Source organism: Dreissena polymorpha, chromosome 6, assembly GCF_020536995.1.
Source record: "Dreissena polymorpha isolate Duluth1 chromosome 6, UMN_Dpol_1.0, whole genome shotgun sequence".
In the NCBI taxonomy this organism is placed as follows: Eukaryota; Metazoa; Mollusca; class Bivalvia; order Myida; family Dreissenidae; genus Dreissena; species Dreissena polymorpha.
In genome coordinates this window covers 24,587,199-24,602,043 of record NC_068360.1, presented here as the reverse complement: position 1 = coordinate 24,602,043, position 14,845 = coordinate 24,587,199, and the positions used below count along the sequence as shown (strand labels likewise).

Here is a 14,845-nt window from a genome sequence, read left to right as displayed (position 1 = left end):
TATTTCATTGGCTGATTCGAAAGAGGCTTTGGCGTAGGCCTAGCTACCCTACCCTGTTGAAACCTTATTGCTACAAAATCACCAAACAGAATAGCAACAGGCATCACGAATCTGTGAGAAGGTGGACCTCCAGGTAGTGGACGTATGACGTCAGACGGTGAAAGCTAGTATCAACTGAAAGCCGTTAGGCCGAAGACCATCATCTGAACCGGGAAGAAAGCGCAAGAATCCGTAGGGATGAGGAAATACAACCTCGACATCATAAGATTCAGGGAATCAAGATGGACTGGCTCTGAGCAGAAACGACTGACTTCCGATGAGTTACTGTTCTCGTGGCATGAGCAGGATGATGCAGCACACACTCATGGAGTAGCCCTGATGCTTTCCAAGTATTCACAGAGAGCGCTAATCGGGTGGGAGGAGCACGGACCATAGATCATGACGGCCTCTTTCCTTACAAAGAATATGATCAACGTGGATATAATCCAGTACTATGCCCCGACGAATGACAGTGAAGAGGACGAGAAGGAAAACTTTTACAAAAGACTGTCAAGCATCATACAAGACAGGCCAAAGAGAAACATAATCATTCTAATGGGTGACTTAAACGCCAAAATCGGAGGTGACAACCGTGGATATTAGGAGATAATTCGGAAGCAATGGCTATGCGAGATGAACGACAACGGTGAGAGATTCGCCGACCTGTGCGCAACAAGTAACCTGGTAATCGGAGGAAGTGTTTTCCATCACAGAAGGATACATAAGGCCACTTGGGTTTCACCATACCTGTCAACGGAGAACCAGTTCGACCACCTGTGCATCGCGATGAAGTTTCGTCGCTCTTTTCAGGATGTACGTATCAAGCGAGAAGCAGACGTGGCTTCTGATCATCATCTCTTTGTCGCCCGATTGAAAGTGAAGCTGAAGAAGAGTTAACAGGGGGCTCAGCCTACGCCATCGTTACAACACTGCTACGCTGAAAGACACCTGGAAGCGAGAAGAGTCAAAGGTCACTCTCTCCAACAAGTTCAAGGTCCTAAAGGAGCTGCTTGAAGAAGAGACAATAATGCAAAAATGTCAGAAGTTAGCAGTGACCTCGACATGCAAAGAAGTACTGGGCTCCAAGTCGTACACCCACAATGAGTGGATATCAGTAGAGACGCTTCAGAAAGTTGAAGAAAGACGAGAAAAGAAGGCAAGTGTCAACAACAGCAGAACACAAACCGCAAAAGTGAACGCACAAGAAGAGAACACTGAAGAAAATAGGAGTGTCAAGCGAAGTTTTAGAGCAGTCAAACGGAACTACCTAGAGACGCTTGCAACATAGGAGGAAGTGGAAACCTATCAGAACAGACCTCAGGATCTGTACTTTATCAACAAGAGATTGGCAGGAATGTTTCCCAAGACAGAGAGACCAGTAAGGGAAAAAATGGAGAAGTGATGCCAGATGACGAAGGGCAGAAGAAGAGGTGGATTGAGAACTTCCAGGAGCTACTCAACAGGCTAACTCTTGCGAACTTACCGTAGATTCCACCAGCTGCAAGTGACCTGCCAATCTGTTCTGTGCTCCCACGAAGGTAGAGATCAGCAGCGCCATCAAGCAGTTTAAGAACGGCAAATCTGCAGGACGTGACAAAACACCGACAGAAGCGCTTAAAACTTACGTCGATACCTGTGTGGAGCTACTCTACCCGCTCTTCAGCAAGATATGGGAATAAGAAGAAATTCCAACGGAGTGGAAAGAGGGATACTTCATTAAGATCCCCCAAAAAGGCGACCACAGTTCCTTTCCCAGCTACCAAGGAATCACGCTGTTGCCCAAGGCAGGAAAGGTGCCAATCGGATCCTTTTGAAGACGCAGAAGACCCGCATCTCTGTAACCAATAAGCCGGCTTTCAAAAGGAGAGATCGTGCACGGATTAGATCGCAACCCTGCGCATATTCTGGAACAATCCCTGGAATAGAATTTGCACCTTTACATCGACTTCATCGACTATGAAAAGGTGTACGACAGCGTTGATCGAGAGTCCTTCTGGAGACTACTGAGACACTACGGAGTGCCAGGAAAGATCACCAACATCATCAGAAAGTCTTATGAAAGGATGACATGCAGAATCGTTCATGGCAGACAGCTCACTGACGCCTTTGAAGTGAGAACCGGAGTGAGACAAGGCTGCTTACACTCACCTTTCCTGTTCCTGCTGTCCATAGATTGGGTCATGAAGACATCAAAAGATCAGAAGCGACACGAAATCCAGTTGACGCTCTTGAAACAGTTGGATGACCTGGACTTTGCCGACGGTCAGGCTCTCCTCTCCCACACCCAACAACCGATGCAGGAAATGACAAACATGGTAGCGGACAACTCAGCTAGACTGGGCCACATCATCAAGAGATAGAAGAGCAAGGTGTTCATAACCAACGCATCCAACGACACACCAATCACAGTCCAAGGCGACGCACGGGGGGAGATGGACAGCTTCACCATCTCGGCAGCATTCTGGACAACCATGGAGGAACGGATGCAGACGTCAGAACCCGCATCGGTAAAGCACGAGCAGCCTTCCGTCAGGTGAAGAACATCTAGGGATCCAGCGCAATGTGCATCACCATCAAGATCAGGCTCTTCAATACCATCGTGAAGCAAAATCTATGGAGCAGAGACCTGGAGAATCACTGCCATCACCATCAAGAAAATACAGGTCTTCATCAACATCAACATCTGTCTCAAGAATATCCTCAAGATCCGCTGGCCAGAAAAGATCTTCAACGAAAATTATAGAGGAGAAGAAAGCAGCAGCACGTTGAAGACATCCTTCAGAGGCGTTGGCGATGGATATGCCACATCCTTCGCAAGCCTGCATCCAATACGACAATACAGTCTCTTACCTGGAACCCCCACGGGTTAAGGAAGAGAGGGCGCATAGAAACACCTGGTACCGCGACTTAGATGCAGATACTTAGCAGATGGGCAAGACATGGGTGCAGATAGAGATTAGCCCTATTGCATAGAACGCGTTAACATCTATCTCGCAGAAGTTCATGGTCAGTTATCAATCGTGATACATTGACTAACTCCGGAATCCTCCGCATGTTTATGGAATAAATCGTCTGCTGATCCAGGGTGCGTCAGTACTCGGTAACTTAATCGTCAGGGTAAGACATAATGGACTAACGATAAACGTTGATAAACGTTGATAACAAAGTATTGCTTTCACAACAGGAAAACAAACTAACACTTAAACTGTCCGCCTACTGATCGGAAGGTCACGGGTTCGATCCCCACTCGGGTAGTGTTCTCTATATCTTCATTAAAGACGCCAAGTACTGGTTATAGGTTCAGGAAACTGACTCGATAGGGTTTCTATAAGCATGAGGCTTTCGATGCAATCGAGCTAAAATAAATACGTTGAAACTAAAACTAACACATGCAAAGTAGTATACAGTCAATCTTGTACGAAGAGACCACGCAAGGGAATTACCAAAAGCGGCCTCTTAATTAAATGCTCTTTAAATGTAAAAAATGCCATTTTGAAAGAATGCGTACCCTCGATTTTAAATCCATATGTACACAATGATTTCAACTTTTTTAATAAAATGAATATAAAAATAAATAAACTGAATAAAACTATATTTTATTCAAAATTGGTTTTTCTTTTTCCTCTCATTATAAATAATTATTTTTTATAATTAAATGGTGTGCACAGATTTATTTGCAAGACAAGGAAATATTTCACTAAAGACAATAAATATTTTGCTTAAATGTCTAACAGTCTACATACACATACATACATCTTAAACTAGAAATCAATGACAGAACCCCAAATCTATGATATTTGATAACACTGATTTCTTTTTCTACATTGCTTTTTGTGTGAAGGAGTCTTCAATTTGTGTCTTCTTGCAGTGCACTTTGCACCTTCAATATAAAGAAGTGAAACTCCAGCTGATGGAGCAGTATTGAATTTTCATTAAAAACAATTAGTTGGTCCTTTATTTAAGGCAAGTGACCGATTGCCCAAACAGTACAAAACAGCACAATACAGCACAATACAAACCAACATAAACACAAAATATGAATAAAGCTGGGGTCACCGCCTTGGAACGGTCAATGCAAAGCATTAGGGGTTTAAACCTGGTTATAGAGCGCTCAACCTCACACTTGGCCCAGCAATATTCATAATACATTTAAGTGTAAATAAAATTGAACGTAATAGCATTGTAACTCAAATTAAACAATAATAAAAGGGAATTAAAACGCATTCAATTTAATTACTATTTAATTACTCAATTGCATTGAAGTTACAAGAGTAACAGAATTACAACTTTTTGACGAACGATCAAATAAAACTATTAACAATTGTCAACTACATTCCTTCTTTATAGAAAAGATTTGAGAATATAGAATCATATAGTTAATATCTCAGATAATCATCGCGCAAATACAGGAAGAAGCAGCAATAATGGGTGTAAAAATTCCATATGACATAGCTTGGTTGTTTATGTGACTGCTAAACAAATTAAAAATAATTAAATCAAACAAGAAACGCCTATCAGAGAGAAAATATAAATAAAATGGAACGTTATAAACCCAATGACCTATGCATGTAGATTACAACTGGGAAAGTCGGTCGTATGACGTCACAAAAATCCATAATGACGTGAACAAATTCCAAGGGCAGTACTAAATAAAAATATTAATGGGGCTGTGCTACTAATAAAACAAGTTTAGGTGATTTAATATTAAGAAGCAAATGAATAAAAATGGTAATTCCATTAAAGCGACATTATTGGAATCAAACAGTATATAGGTGTTTTGACAACTGAAGACAGAAATGATTTGATGTACGATTTGAGTCCAAATGTAGTTCACATGCAGATTTGTTCATACGACACAATGACACAATTTTACTCAACAGTGAAAAATGCCTATAATGTAGTATTCATGCAGATTTGTTCATACGACACAATGACACAATTTTAATCAACAGTGAAAAATGCCTATAATATCACTAATGATTCCAAATTTTAAGGGAAGAAAGATATAGTGAATCGAAAACCATCAAACACGTGTTTTTAAGTACATAAGCAACGTATCCTTTTGATAAAAACAAGTTAATTAAATTGAAAAGTGTAATATGAATATTTGGTTTAACATATTTTAATTTGCGGACACGCTTCAAAACATCTCCGTAAAATGATGGATGGGAGATTCCATTATGTAAATGCCATTTTAAAGAAACATTATATTTTGAAATTAAATCACCATACTTAGAGTAAAATCTAGCAAATTTATTTCTTAGGTTATGATACAAAAAGCCTTGTTTTAGCAATTTTTTAGTTAATATTAGATAACGATCATTAAAATCTTTAATACACGAACATGCTCTGGCATAACGTACCAACTGCGAAATTTAAATACCATAGGAAGGTCCTTTAGGGATGTTGCCATCTAGAAACGGAAAATTTACAATTTCAAAGTTAAAATCGTCCCGTTTGTCGTATAAACTAGTTTTGATCAAATTATTATTAATAGTTAAATGTAAGTCTAAATACGCAGCGTCTGTATTGGATATACACGATCTATTTAAGACTAGTTCTTTTGGGTAGATTTTGTGAATATATTGTTCAAATAATGGATTATCTAAATTAAGTATGTCATCAATGTACCTACTAGTAAGGTTAAAACAATTAATCAAATCTACTTGCTTAGTTTTAGATAATTCTAACATAAATTCGCTTTCATAACAATATAAAAAAGGTCAGCTATAAGTGGCGCACAATTAGTACCCATAGGAACGCCAATAATTTGTTTAAATATTTTACCATTAAATTCAACAAACAAGTTATCCAAAAGAAAAGTAAGTGCTGCACAAAAGTCAAGACCAGTCCAAATGATGTAATCATCTAATATCTGATTAGTAAAAAAAGCTGTTTTAGTGTTTAAAGCTAGATACAAACATTTCTCTCTAGCAAAAGTTTTTTCAATCAAAGAAACAAGTTTGGATTTTATTAAAGCGTGAGGAAGCGTTGTATATATTGTCGAAAAATCATAAGTACTTACCTGTGACACCTTATGTTTTTTATTTTCAATTTTATCAATAACTTCTAAGGTGTTTTTTATTGACCAAAATAGGTTAATATTACTATTTTCATAAACTTTATTACAAAATTTAGCTATATGATATCTAATAGCACTCAATGCAGATGTAAGATACACTGATAATTGTTTGGTGGTACAAGACACTGAATTAGCGATAAAACGACTTTTATATAGCGTCTTATGTAATTTAGATATCCAGTAAAGTGATGGCAATTTCTTGTCAGTAATATTGACTATTACATTTAACTTTATGCATTGGGCAATATGGTCGGTAATAATTTCGTTAGGTTGCTTATTGTACTCACAATATGATGTAGTTTGTGAAAGTTCTTGTGAAATAGTTTGAACATAAAACACTCGTCATATTATGATAACATTATTAGCAGCCTTATCAGCAGGAACTAAGAAGAATTTAGATTTTAAGTCTTCAAGCAATTTACAGAGATTTTGTTTATTAAATTTAGGTGAATGTGGTAGGGCCAAAGGATGTGTATCATAAAAACATATTTTATTCATGGCCATACTAAATATTTTTGTTTTCCAATCATTGAGTGCAGTAATTTCAGCATTTTCCTTCCTGCACCATTTAGTGCAATAATCATGTAAGGATGTTACGATATTCTTAATGCAGTCATCAAAATCAACAGGAATAGGCAGTCTGTACTGAGGGCCTCTGCGTAGCAAATTTCTAAGGTTTTTATTTTGAATGAAATTAAGGTCCCCAGTAATAACATGTCCAACTGGACCATATATATATTTAGAACTAGTACAGTCACATAATGTAGGACAATTTCTTATTACATTTATATCTGTGGAAATAGAATTATAATTAAAAACGATACTTCTTACAGGTTTACTATATTTGTAGCAAATAAGTGGTGATTCAGTATTGCGGAAATAAGGGGGAATCAACCGACGTACATTTTTATCATTGAATATTTTAGGAAGGTCAATTACATCAAAACCTTTGTTACAAAACTCAATTTTGATACGATTTCTAGTTTTGTAAAGTACATTTTCAATAAAAGGTTTAACATAGTAGTCAGTGAAAGATTCAATAATACAAGCACATTCATATAGAGGGTCAGATTGAAGTAAAATAAGTTTACATTCCTTATCAATATGCGCCAACGAAGAAACAGAAAGAGAGCAAAGTGCACTTAGTAATTTATGTTTACCCCCATTTTGTAATACTGTGTAGCAATCATTTAAAGAAAGCAAACGTTTAAATTTACGCCTTAAGTTACCATTTTTCCTAATGCCATGTGAACGTTTATTTCTTAGACGTTTACTAAACAGAGAAAATGAATTAATCGATTTATTTTTAGAAATTGTTCCAACATTTAGAATATTATCATTTAATCCAAGTGGGTAAGCTGATTGCAAACGTTTACTCCATTCAAATTCTGACATGCACCTTGCTTTTAATTGGCACTGACTTGAAGTACTATCATTAAAAATAAGTTGCTCCACAGGTTGAATTGAAATATTTGTTACGCTATGACCTGTTTTATTAAAGTGCTGGTAAATGAAGTTATTAAATTTATTGTTATTTTTAATTTTAAAAAAATGTTCCCTAAAACGTGTTTTAAGTGATCTACCCGTCTGCCCAACGTATTGCGCACCACAACAGGGTACATTTCAAGTAATAACATAAACCACATGCATAGAATTTCATGAGACATCGGATTTAATATTAACTGAAAATTTGCGGTTATTAACCGATGAAAGAATAAAAGAGGACATATTTAAAAACTTGCAACATAAACACTTCCTGGAGTTGCACTTATTTATTGTAGGATACCGATTACACGGAGCTAAATTACGCTGCGAACTAGAACCCAGCCGCATTGTACCTCCAATGAAAGATGTTCGATGTAAACTTAATTTGACTGTAGGTTTAGAAAAAAGTAATGGTCTATAATTTAACGGCAAATGAATACTACGTGTAACCGGAATTCTCAATGGTGAGAGAACAACTTTCGGGTTTTTTGTAATCAATCTGTCCATAGGTTATTTATTTGGCGAAACCACCAATCTTATAATCACATTAATACACATTGCCAAGTCAACATACATAAAAGAGCAAAAGGCAGCTTGTCAGATAATGGTCTGTAAAAATTCAGTATAACCTGCAGAACTCTCAATTGATGAGCATACACGTTTACTTTATAAGTACAGAGAATGTATAAGAATCTAAGTATAAGAAAGGTCTTAAACAAGGTTTCTTAAAAAATAATAAAAACACAATACCGCCACCAGCCTCTGAAGGCTGAAAATATAACAACATCGAAGATATGTACGGGGATGCAACAAAAAGTTCCTACAATCCCATGATGTGTGTTAGCTTTTATTTTCTTGCCCTACAGTTAGTGCAAAACATTTTTATCTCTCTAACATATCACATGCTTCATCAAGAATCACAGTTTCATCAGCAGATGCCCCAGTATATAACACATAATAACCATTTTCATTTACAGTGTCACTTAAATGATTCCAAAATATCTGCTGCATTCTCGTCCTAGTTTATCCTATTAGTGTCTGTTTCACATACTTGGACAAATTTATCAATCTCAGCCAAATCATAAAAACTAACACCGAACAACTAATTGGACATTTTCAACACGTAAAAAGGCCCATCATCTTCGTCTATTTCAACACTGACCTCATCAATTTCATCATCACTTTTATCACTAGCTATGACAACTGGAAAATCACTTGGACATATGGCCATTTTGATCCCAGATCTTGCAAAACATTTTTGGATCGTCGACACTTCAATTTCTTTCCAGAACCCATAGATCAAATAGATCGAATCGGTATATATTGCAAGACCTAAGATCTAACCTTGTAATTTTCTCCATCTGAGTTCATATGTACTGAAGCTGGCGTTTTCGGTACTTAAGTTTCAGGGTTTCAGTTGCCCTGATCAAACGGCTGTGACAGTAAGATAGTGTTTGCCGGAAAGAGCGCACTTTTCACGTTTCGTATGCAGATTTTGGGATAGGAAGGGGTGTTTTCAAGGAGGAGAAGCACTTTTCTACCTTGGCGACACATCTTCTGGTCAAGAGACTTCAACCACACTTTCATTAACTCTTTATTCATCCAAGTATATTTATTGTTTCAAAAACTAACGAAAGAGTATAGTTTCATAATTACAGGGAAATAGTTTAATTATCTAACCACAAATGTTTGCCGTACTTGGTCAGTCTGTCTGGAAATCGTTCCTTAACGTCTGAATAGGCTGTCGAAAATTACCATGAAAAATCAGCAACAATAAAGCTTTTGTTTTCAATTTGATTATTTAGAAACGTAAATTTTCTTACTTTATTTCATAGTCAGGATATACGACGAATATCTTTTGAAAGATGTTTCTAGTTAATAGCTTTAGGCCACAGTACGGTCGTGTATAACGGGCGCCACCTCTTTTTGCAATGCATTCATAAATTAGTAAATTCTGCATCCGAGGACGTGCTAAGGACCGGATGTTTTGTAATTTCACGAATAATTCTTCAGGGTGATTAGGTTTTTTATGTTTGTTCAACATATTGTGCATTATTTAAAAAAAATCGGACAATGTCGAATACACAAAAACGAATTATACGGGGGGGGGGGGGACAAAAAACTTGAATGTATTATATTCATAATTTATAACAATTGCATACTCAAGATACAAACATTTTTATTGAAAACATACAAAGCATCAATAGTTGCATTTTAAATGAACTAAATGCAAACATGAAGAGAATGGTTACAATGGTATTTAGTACAATTTTAATGACTTCAAAAACAAAGACTACATGTGGCTACATGAGCTCTATCATTTCAAACATGTATAATAGTGATACAGCATAACAAATATAAATGTTACAGTGAGCATTCATTGAAAATACAATGGCAAATATAATCCATCATTTCAAACATTTATATTAATAATAATAAAGCATTACAAACAGGCAGGTTATAATAAGCAATGATTTCTAACACGTCATTCGATTTCAAACACAAGGCTTAAAGAGCAAGCATTCCAAAGATAACGTTAAATATTATCAATCATTTCAAACATTTCTTACAGAACAGAACAAATTTTGTATTCATTCTATTTACTTATTTTATTCTTATAATGAGAAACAATTACAAATGATTTCTAACACTGAGTGCAAGTGATCAGTTTTCACGCAACTCATGCATTTGGTCCGTAAATTCCACTTCCCCAGCAGTCCATTTACAGATAATTCTCCCCTCTCGTACTCTTCCCTAAGTTTGACGATTCTATAAGTTCGTATACAATATAAAAATATTATCATGTCGGCCATGGTAGTAGTTAATAAATTATTTCAGATAATATTACAAACATATTGTTTTATTTCCTAATTAATCAGAACTTATTGTAAGATTTCAAAAATGCGATTTATAATTAAATTAACAGCTATCATGCATGTAAACACTCTATTCATTACAAAGTTTTTGGGTATGAAATGAAAAAAAGCATAAAACTTTATTTTTTAGATTTAACTTAACAAATATTTCATTTACAAAATTATTGGTTTTACAAATTATAACAATACATTTCAGGCGACATGTATTCTATTCATTAAAGATTATTCAAAATACTGATCAAGTACGCGTTTATTCATTTATGATAATACATACATGACTCGAAAACATTACAAAATATGCAGGTAAAATGATTTTGAAAATTCAACGATAAAATATATAAAACAAGAATTTCGACAATCACAAGTTTTCCTTTGGTTTGGGGGACTAGTCCAATAGATTTGGGGCGAGTTGACTATTTTTGCGGACGAGTTGTCCCGGGGCGAGTTAGCTTTACGGCGAGTTGTCTGGCGCCCATTAATGTTAAGATTGATAAAATTTACGAAAATGATACAATAACTATAACGGAAAATGTGAGTATTAAGAAACTCCTTTAAAGTTAAAAAAATACTTTGATTTCACACATAATTTTAAATGCATTCATTTAATTGGTATATTTATTTTAAAATCAAAGTACTTTATTTATTTCGTCCACATTTGCTTCGAAAACAGCGGTAAATGTTTGCTTGGACGGCGAAATATTGCAAGTTTCACCGGTTCACACCATTAAATAGGTAATGTTATGCATGAACATTCAAATTTATACGGCAACTTTGTATATTATTGGTTTTCGCATGCAAAAGCACTCTAATGTATCTCGAATCCTTGTCTGTTTTAGTTCTTTCAATCAGAATTAAAATGTGATTGTATTGCGTAACACAGCGCTTTATATAACGCTCTAACTGGTTACACATAACCATTGCAGGTCGGACTTCAAAGACCTCGTGAAGAGGCCGGTAGGACCTGTAAATACAAGATACAAACTTTTATTTCAAGTCGGTTAACAAATAAATAACAGTATAACATTAGCTATGTATAGCTATTGACCGACACATACAAATAGTAATATCATATTGTATAATAAATATGGTTATGTACAAGGCATAAATAAATAAATAAATTTTCATATTTCTTGTTATAATATCAAAGGCATATTTAGTTTACTTACACAGCACATGATAATAACTTAGCAACTATAAAATAACTTAGCAACTATATAATAACTTAGCAGCTATATAAAAGATATAAACACATAAAAAAGTAAGCTTGTAATTAAAACATAATTATTTACTTAAAGGATTTACAATAGTTATGATGAAAGTATATTTACTTAATAATGATTAAGCTTATATATAAAAAAGCATATATCACAGTGTGCATGAAACATAAAAAACATGCAAGCAACAAGCAGCCAAAATTTTAGCAACTTAAACAAGCAAGCAACAAAAAGCCAAAATTTAAGCACTTACATATTTAATGAAAGTATATTTTACTTATAATGATTTAACTTACATATTTATATTAAAATTCGTTGCATGAGTAAAAAGAAAAGCGTATATCACAGTGTGCATGCAACACAAAAGCAAGCAAGCAACAAAATCTAAAAAATGTAGCACCTTAAACGAGCTAGCAACAAAAAGCCAAATAAAAAGAAGCATATATCACAGTATGCATTAGTGTTTTTCCCAGAAAGGCAAAGGGGCATGGCGCATTACTTTCAAAAAGGGCATTTTAGCGCGCAGTTTAGGCAAAAAAGGGCAAAAACGTTCCCTGAATACCTGAATTATGGGGAAACATGTAATCGCATCAAAAGCAGTTGTGAAAAAAATAACATATAAACAAGCACATTTAATGGTAATAGATGTATTTAACTTACTATGATTTATATTAATATATTTACCTTGCAATGTACATTTAAGTTCCATGCTGTTTCAATAAACTGTACAGCACGACAAACATAATAAAGCAATATATGCATATGAATCTGATTATACACAGATCCACTAACATATAAATGAAACCATGTTTGTCTTATCCCATTTTCTAACAATAATCTCGACATATGTTTAAAATAAAATTGCGAGTAAATTGATCGCTAACAATATGCAAACACTCGTTTCCGTGACATTCATTCACCGAGTAGATTACAAATAAATAAATAATGTTGTTGCTATCTAAAACATTTTTATGCATCGTTGATTATCACAGACATTTCATTAATTCCTTCTTAATGTATAATCTGAGTTAATCTCCATCGTTAATTCGATCGTTTACGACGCTATTTGCCATTTTTGCCGAGTCACAATTTAATTCTGTATAGTCCGCCATGTTGATAAAATGTCATATGATGTAAGCGACAGGTGCGCATAGCAACGTTAAATCGTATACGCGATTCGCATTTTGTTAAATTAGTATTCGTCTCAGTAAATATTTCAATAATTAGATCTAATTATCTTAAAGACGAAAACGATAAAGAATAAATTTGTTTGTGATTTTAAATGTAATTATGCGCAAAAATATATGTTTTGATATAACTGAATAATGCATGCAATGCACAATTGCCACGAGAATAACATCGAGTTTTTCATCAAAAGTCTCCGAAGTAATACATTGCCTAGCGAAAAGTGCGCTTGGTATAACATAGCCTCCGGCATTATTGATACTGACACGGGGTTATTCACGCATGACTAATTCACAGCTTTGGAGCAGTCAGTAAGGCCTACCTATAAATCGAGCACTGTTATAGATTAAATCTGCTCAATTAATATAGTCGATTAGACGTTGACGTCTCTCGAGTAAATCAAGCACAGTCGGAGCGTCACAGACAATCAAGGAAGCTGATTTTGCGGACCAAGTAAGATCGTAAGGCAATAAAGATGTTATCGATAAGGGCGCGTGGCGAAATTTGCCTTTGAAAAAAAGGCGCGTGGCGAAATTTGCCTTTGAAAAGGGTAGCGTGGCGATCCGGGAGGGCGGCGTGGCTTTTCGCCACGCTAAAATGGCCTGGGAAAAACACTAATGCATGAAAACATAAGAGCATGCAAGCAACAGCAAAAAAGCAAAATTTAGCATCTATGTTTGATACGTGCAATAGGAGCAGCGGCAGCTCTCACCGTCCCATGAGCTAACCAAACTGGAGAACTGGTTGAAATGTAATTGGTCCCTGAAATGTTGGGGGAGAGTGTTCCACAGTTTGGCAGCCCAGAAACGGAAAGAGTTGATGCCGTAACTTGATGTTCTTACTTGGGGGATTTCAGCAGTTCTGGTGTATCTAAAAGAATAGGAATTAGATTTAAGACTTACAAGGTCATTAAGATAAATTGGAGTTTGATTATTGACTATTTTAAATGTTTCCAAAATAATTGATCTTAGTCTCCTAATTTTTAATGAAGGTAATTTTGACTTATTCAATAAATCGTCATCAGTTGAAACATAATCGTCATAAATAAATCTTAATGCTCTCTCTTGAATTTTTTCCATTTTCTTTGTATTTACTTCCCCACAGTAATGCCATACTACAGGACAATAGTTAAAACTAGATAGGATAAAAGAATGATACATTGTAGATGGTAAGTTTACCTAATTTACAAAGGTGTTTTCCAATTCTTTTCAAAACATTTAATTGCCTTGAGGCTTTTTTACATATGTTAGATATATGGCTATTAAATTTAAGTTGAAAATCAACTTAATAACACATAATAATTTTACTTCTTCATCACATTTAATAGTATGATTATTTCCAAGATTGAAGGATGTTATATGTTCTCTAGATTTTTTTCCAATGGCAATGCCTTGAAATTTATCTGGGTTGGCTTGCATTTTATTGTTTGAAAACCAAGCTATTAATGTTTTGCTGTCTTCTTCAAGAGTACTAACAACGTCTGTTAAATTCTGTCCTGAGTATGAAAGGGTGTTGTCGTCAGCATAATTATACAAGCTGCTATTTGAAATGAAATAAAAAATGTCGTTTATAAAAATGTTAAATAAAACCGGCCCAAGGATAGACCCTTGAGGAACTCCTTTGTATAGGTGTAAAAACTGACTATTTAAATTTCCCATACGGACACACTGTTTTGTATGTGAGAGGTATCTTTTTAGCAAATCGGTTGAGTGTTCGGACATACCATATGCTTTAAGTTTTAGCAGTATCAAGTCGTGAGGGAGACAATCAAACGCTTTAGATAGGTCCATTAAAATTGCAGCAACAAATTTATATTCATCCAAGGATTTTTTCCAATCTTCTATTATTTTTAAAAGTGCAGTTTGGCAACTATAGCCTTTCCTAAAAGCAGATAAAAAAGGGTTAAAATGATTGTTAAACTATGTTGTTAATTGTTCATTTATTGATCGTTCGAAGATTTTGGA

General features: G+C 35.2%; 1 protein-coding gene across 7 annotated transcripts in view; it reads left to right on the top strand.

Moving 5' to 3' along the window:
• LOC127834725 (deoxyribodipyrimidine photo-lyase-like) overlaps window positions 1–14,845 on the top strand; it is a 137,685-nt gene that overhangs the window by 87,899 nt on the left and 34,941 nt on the right. Inside the window, exon 1 of one of the 7 annotated variants that reach the window (XM_052360752.1) lies at window positions 11,139–11,214. The exons of the other annotated variants lie outside the window; for them this stretch is intronic. Within the exon in view, the coding sequence (XP_052216712.1) occupies window positions 11,159–11,214 (56 nt within the window). The 5' untranslated portion in view covers window positions 11,139–11,158. Of the gene's footprint in view, window positions 1–11,138; window positions 11,215–14,845 lie in introns of those variants that run through there. 7 annotated transcript variants of the gene reach the window in all.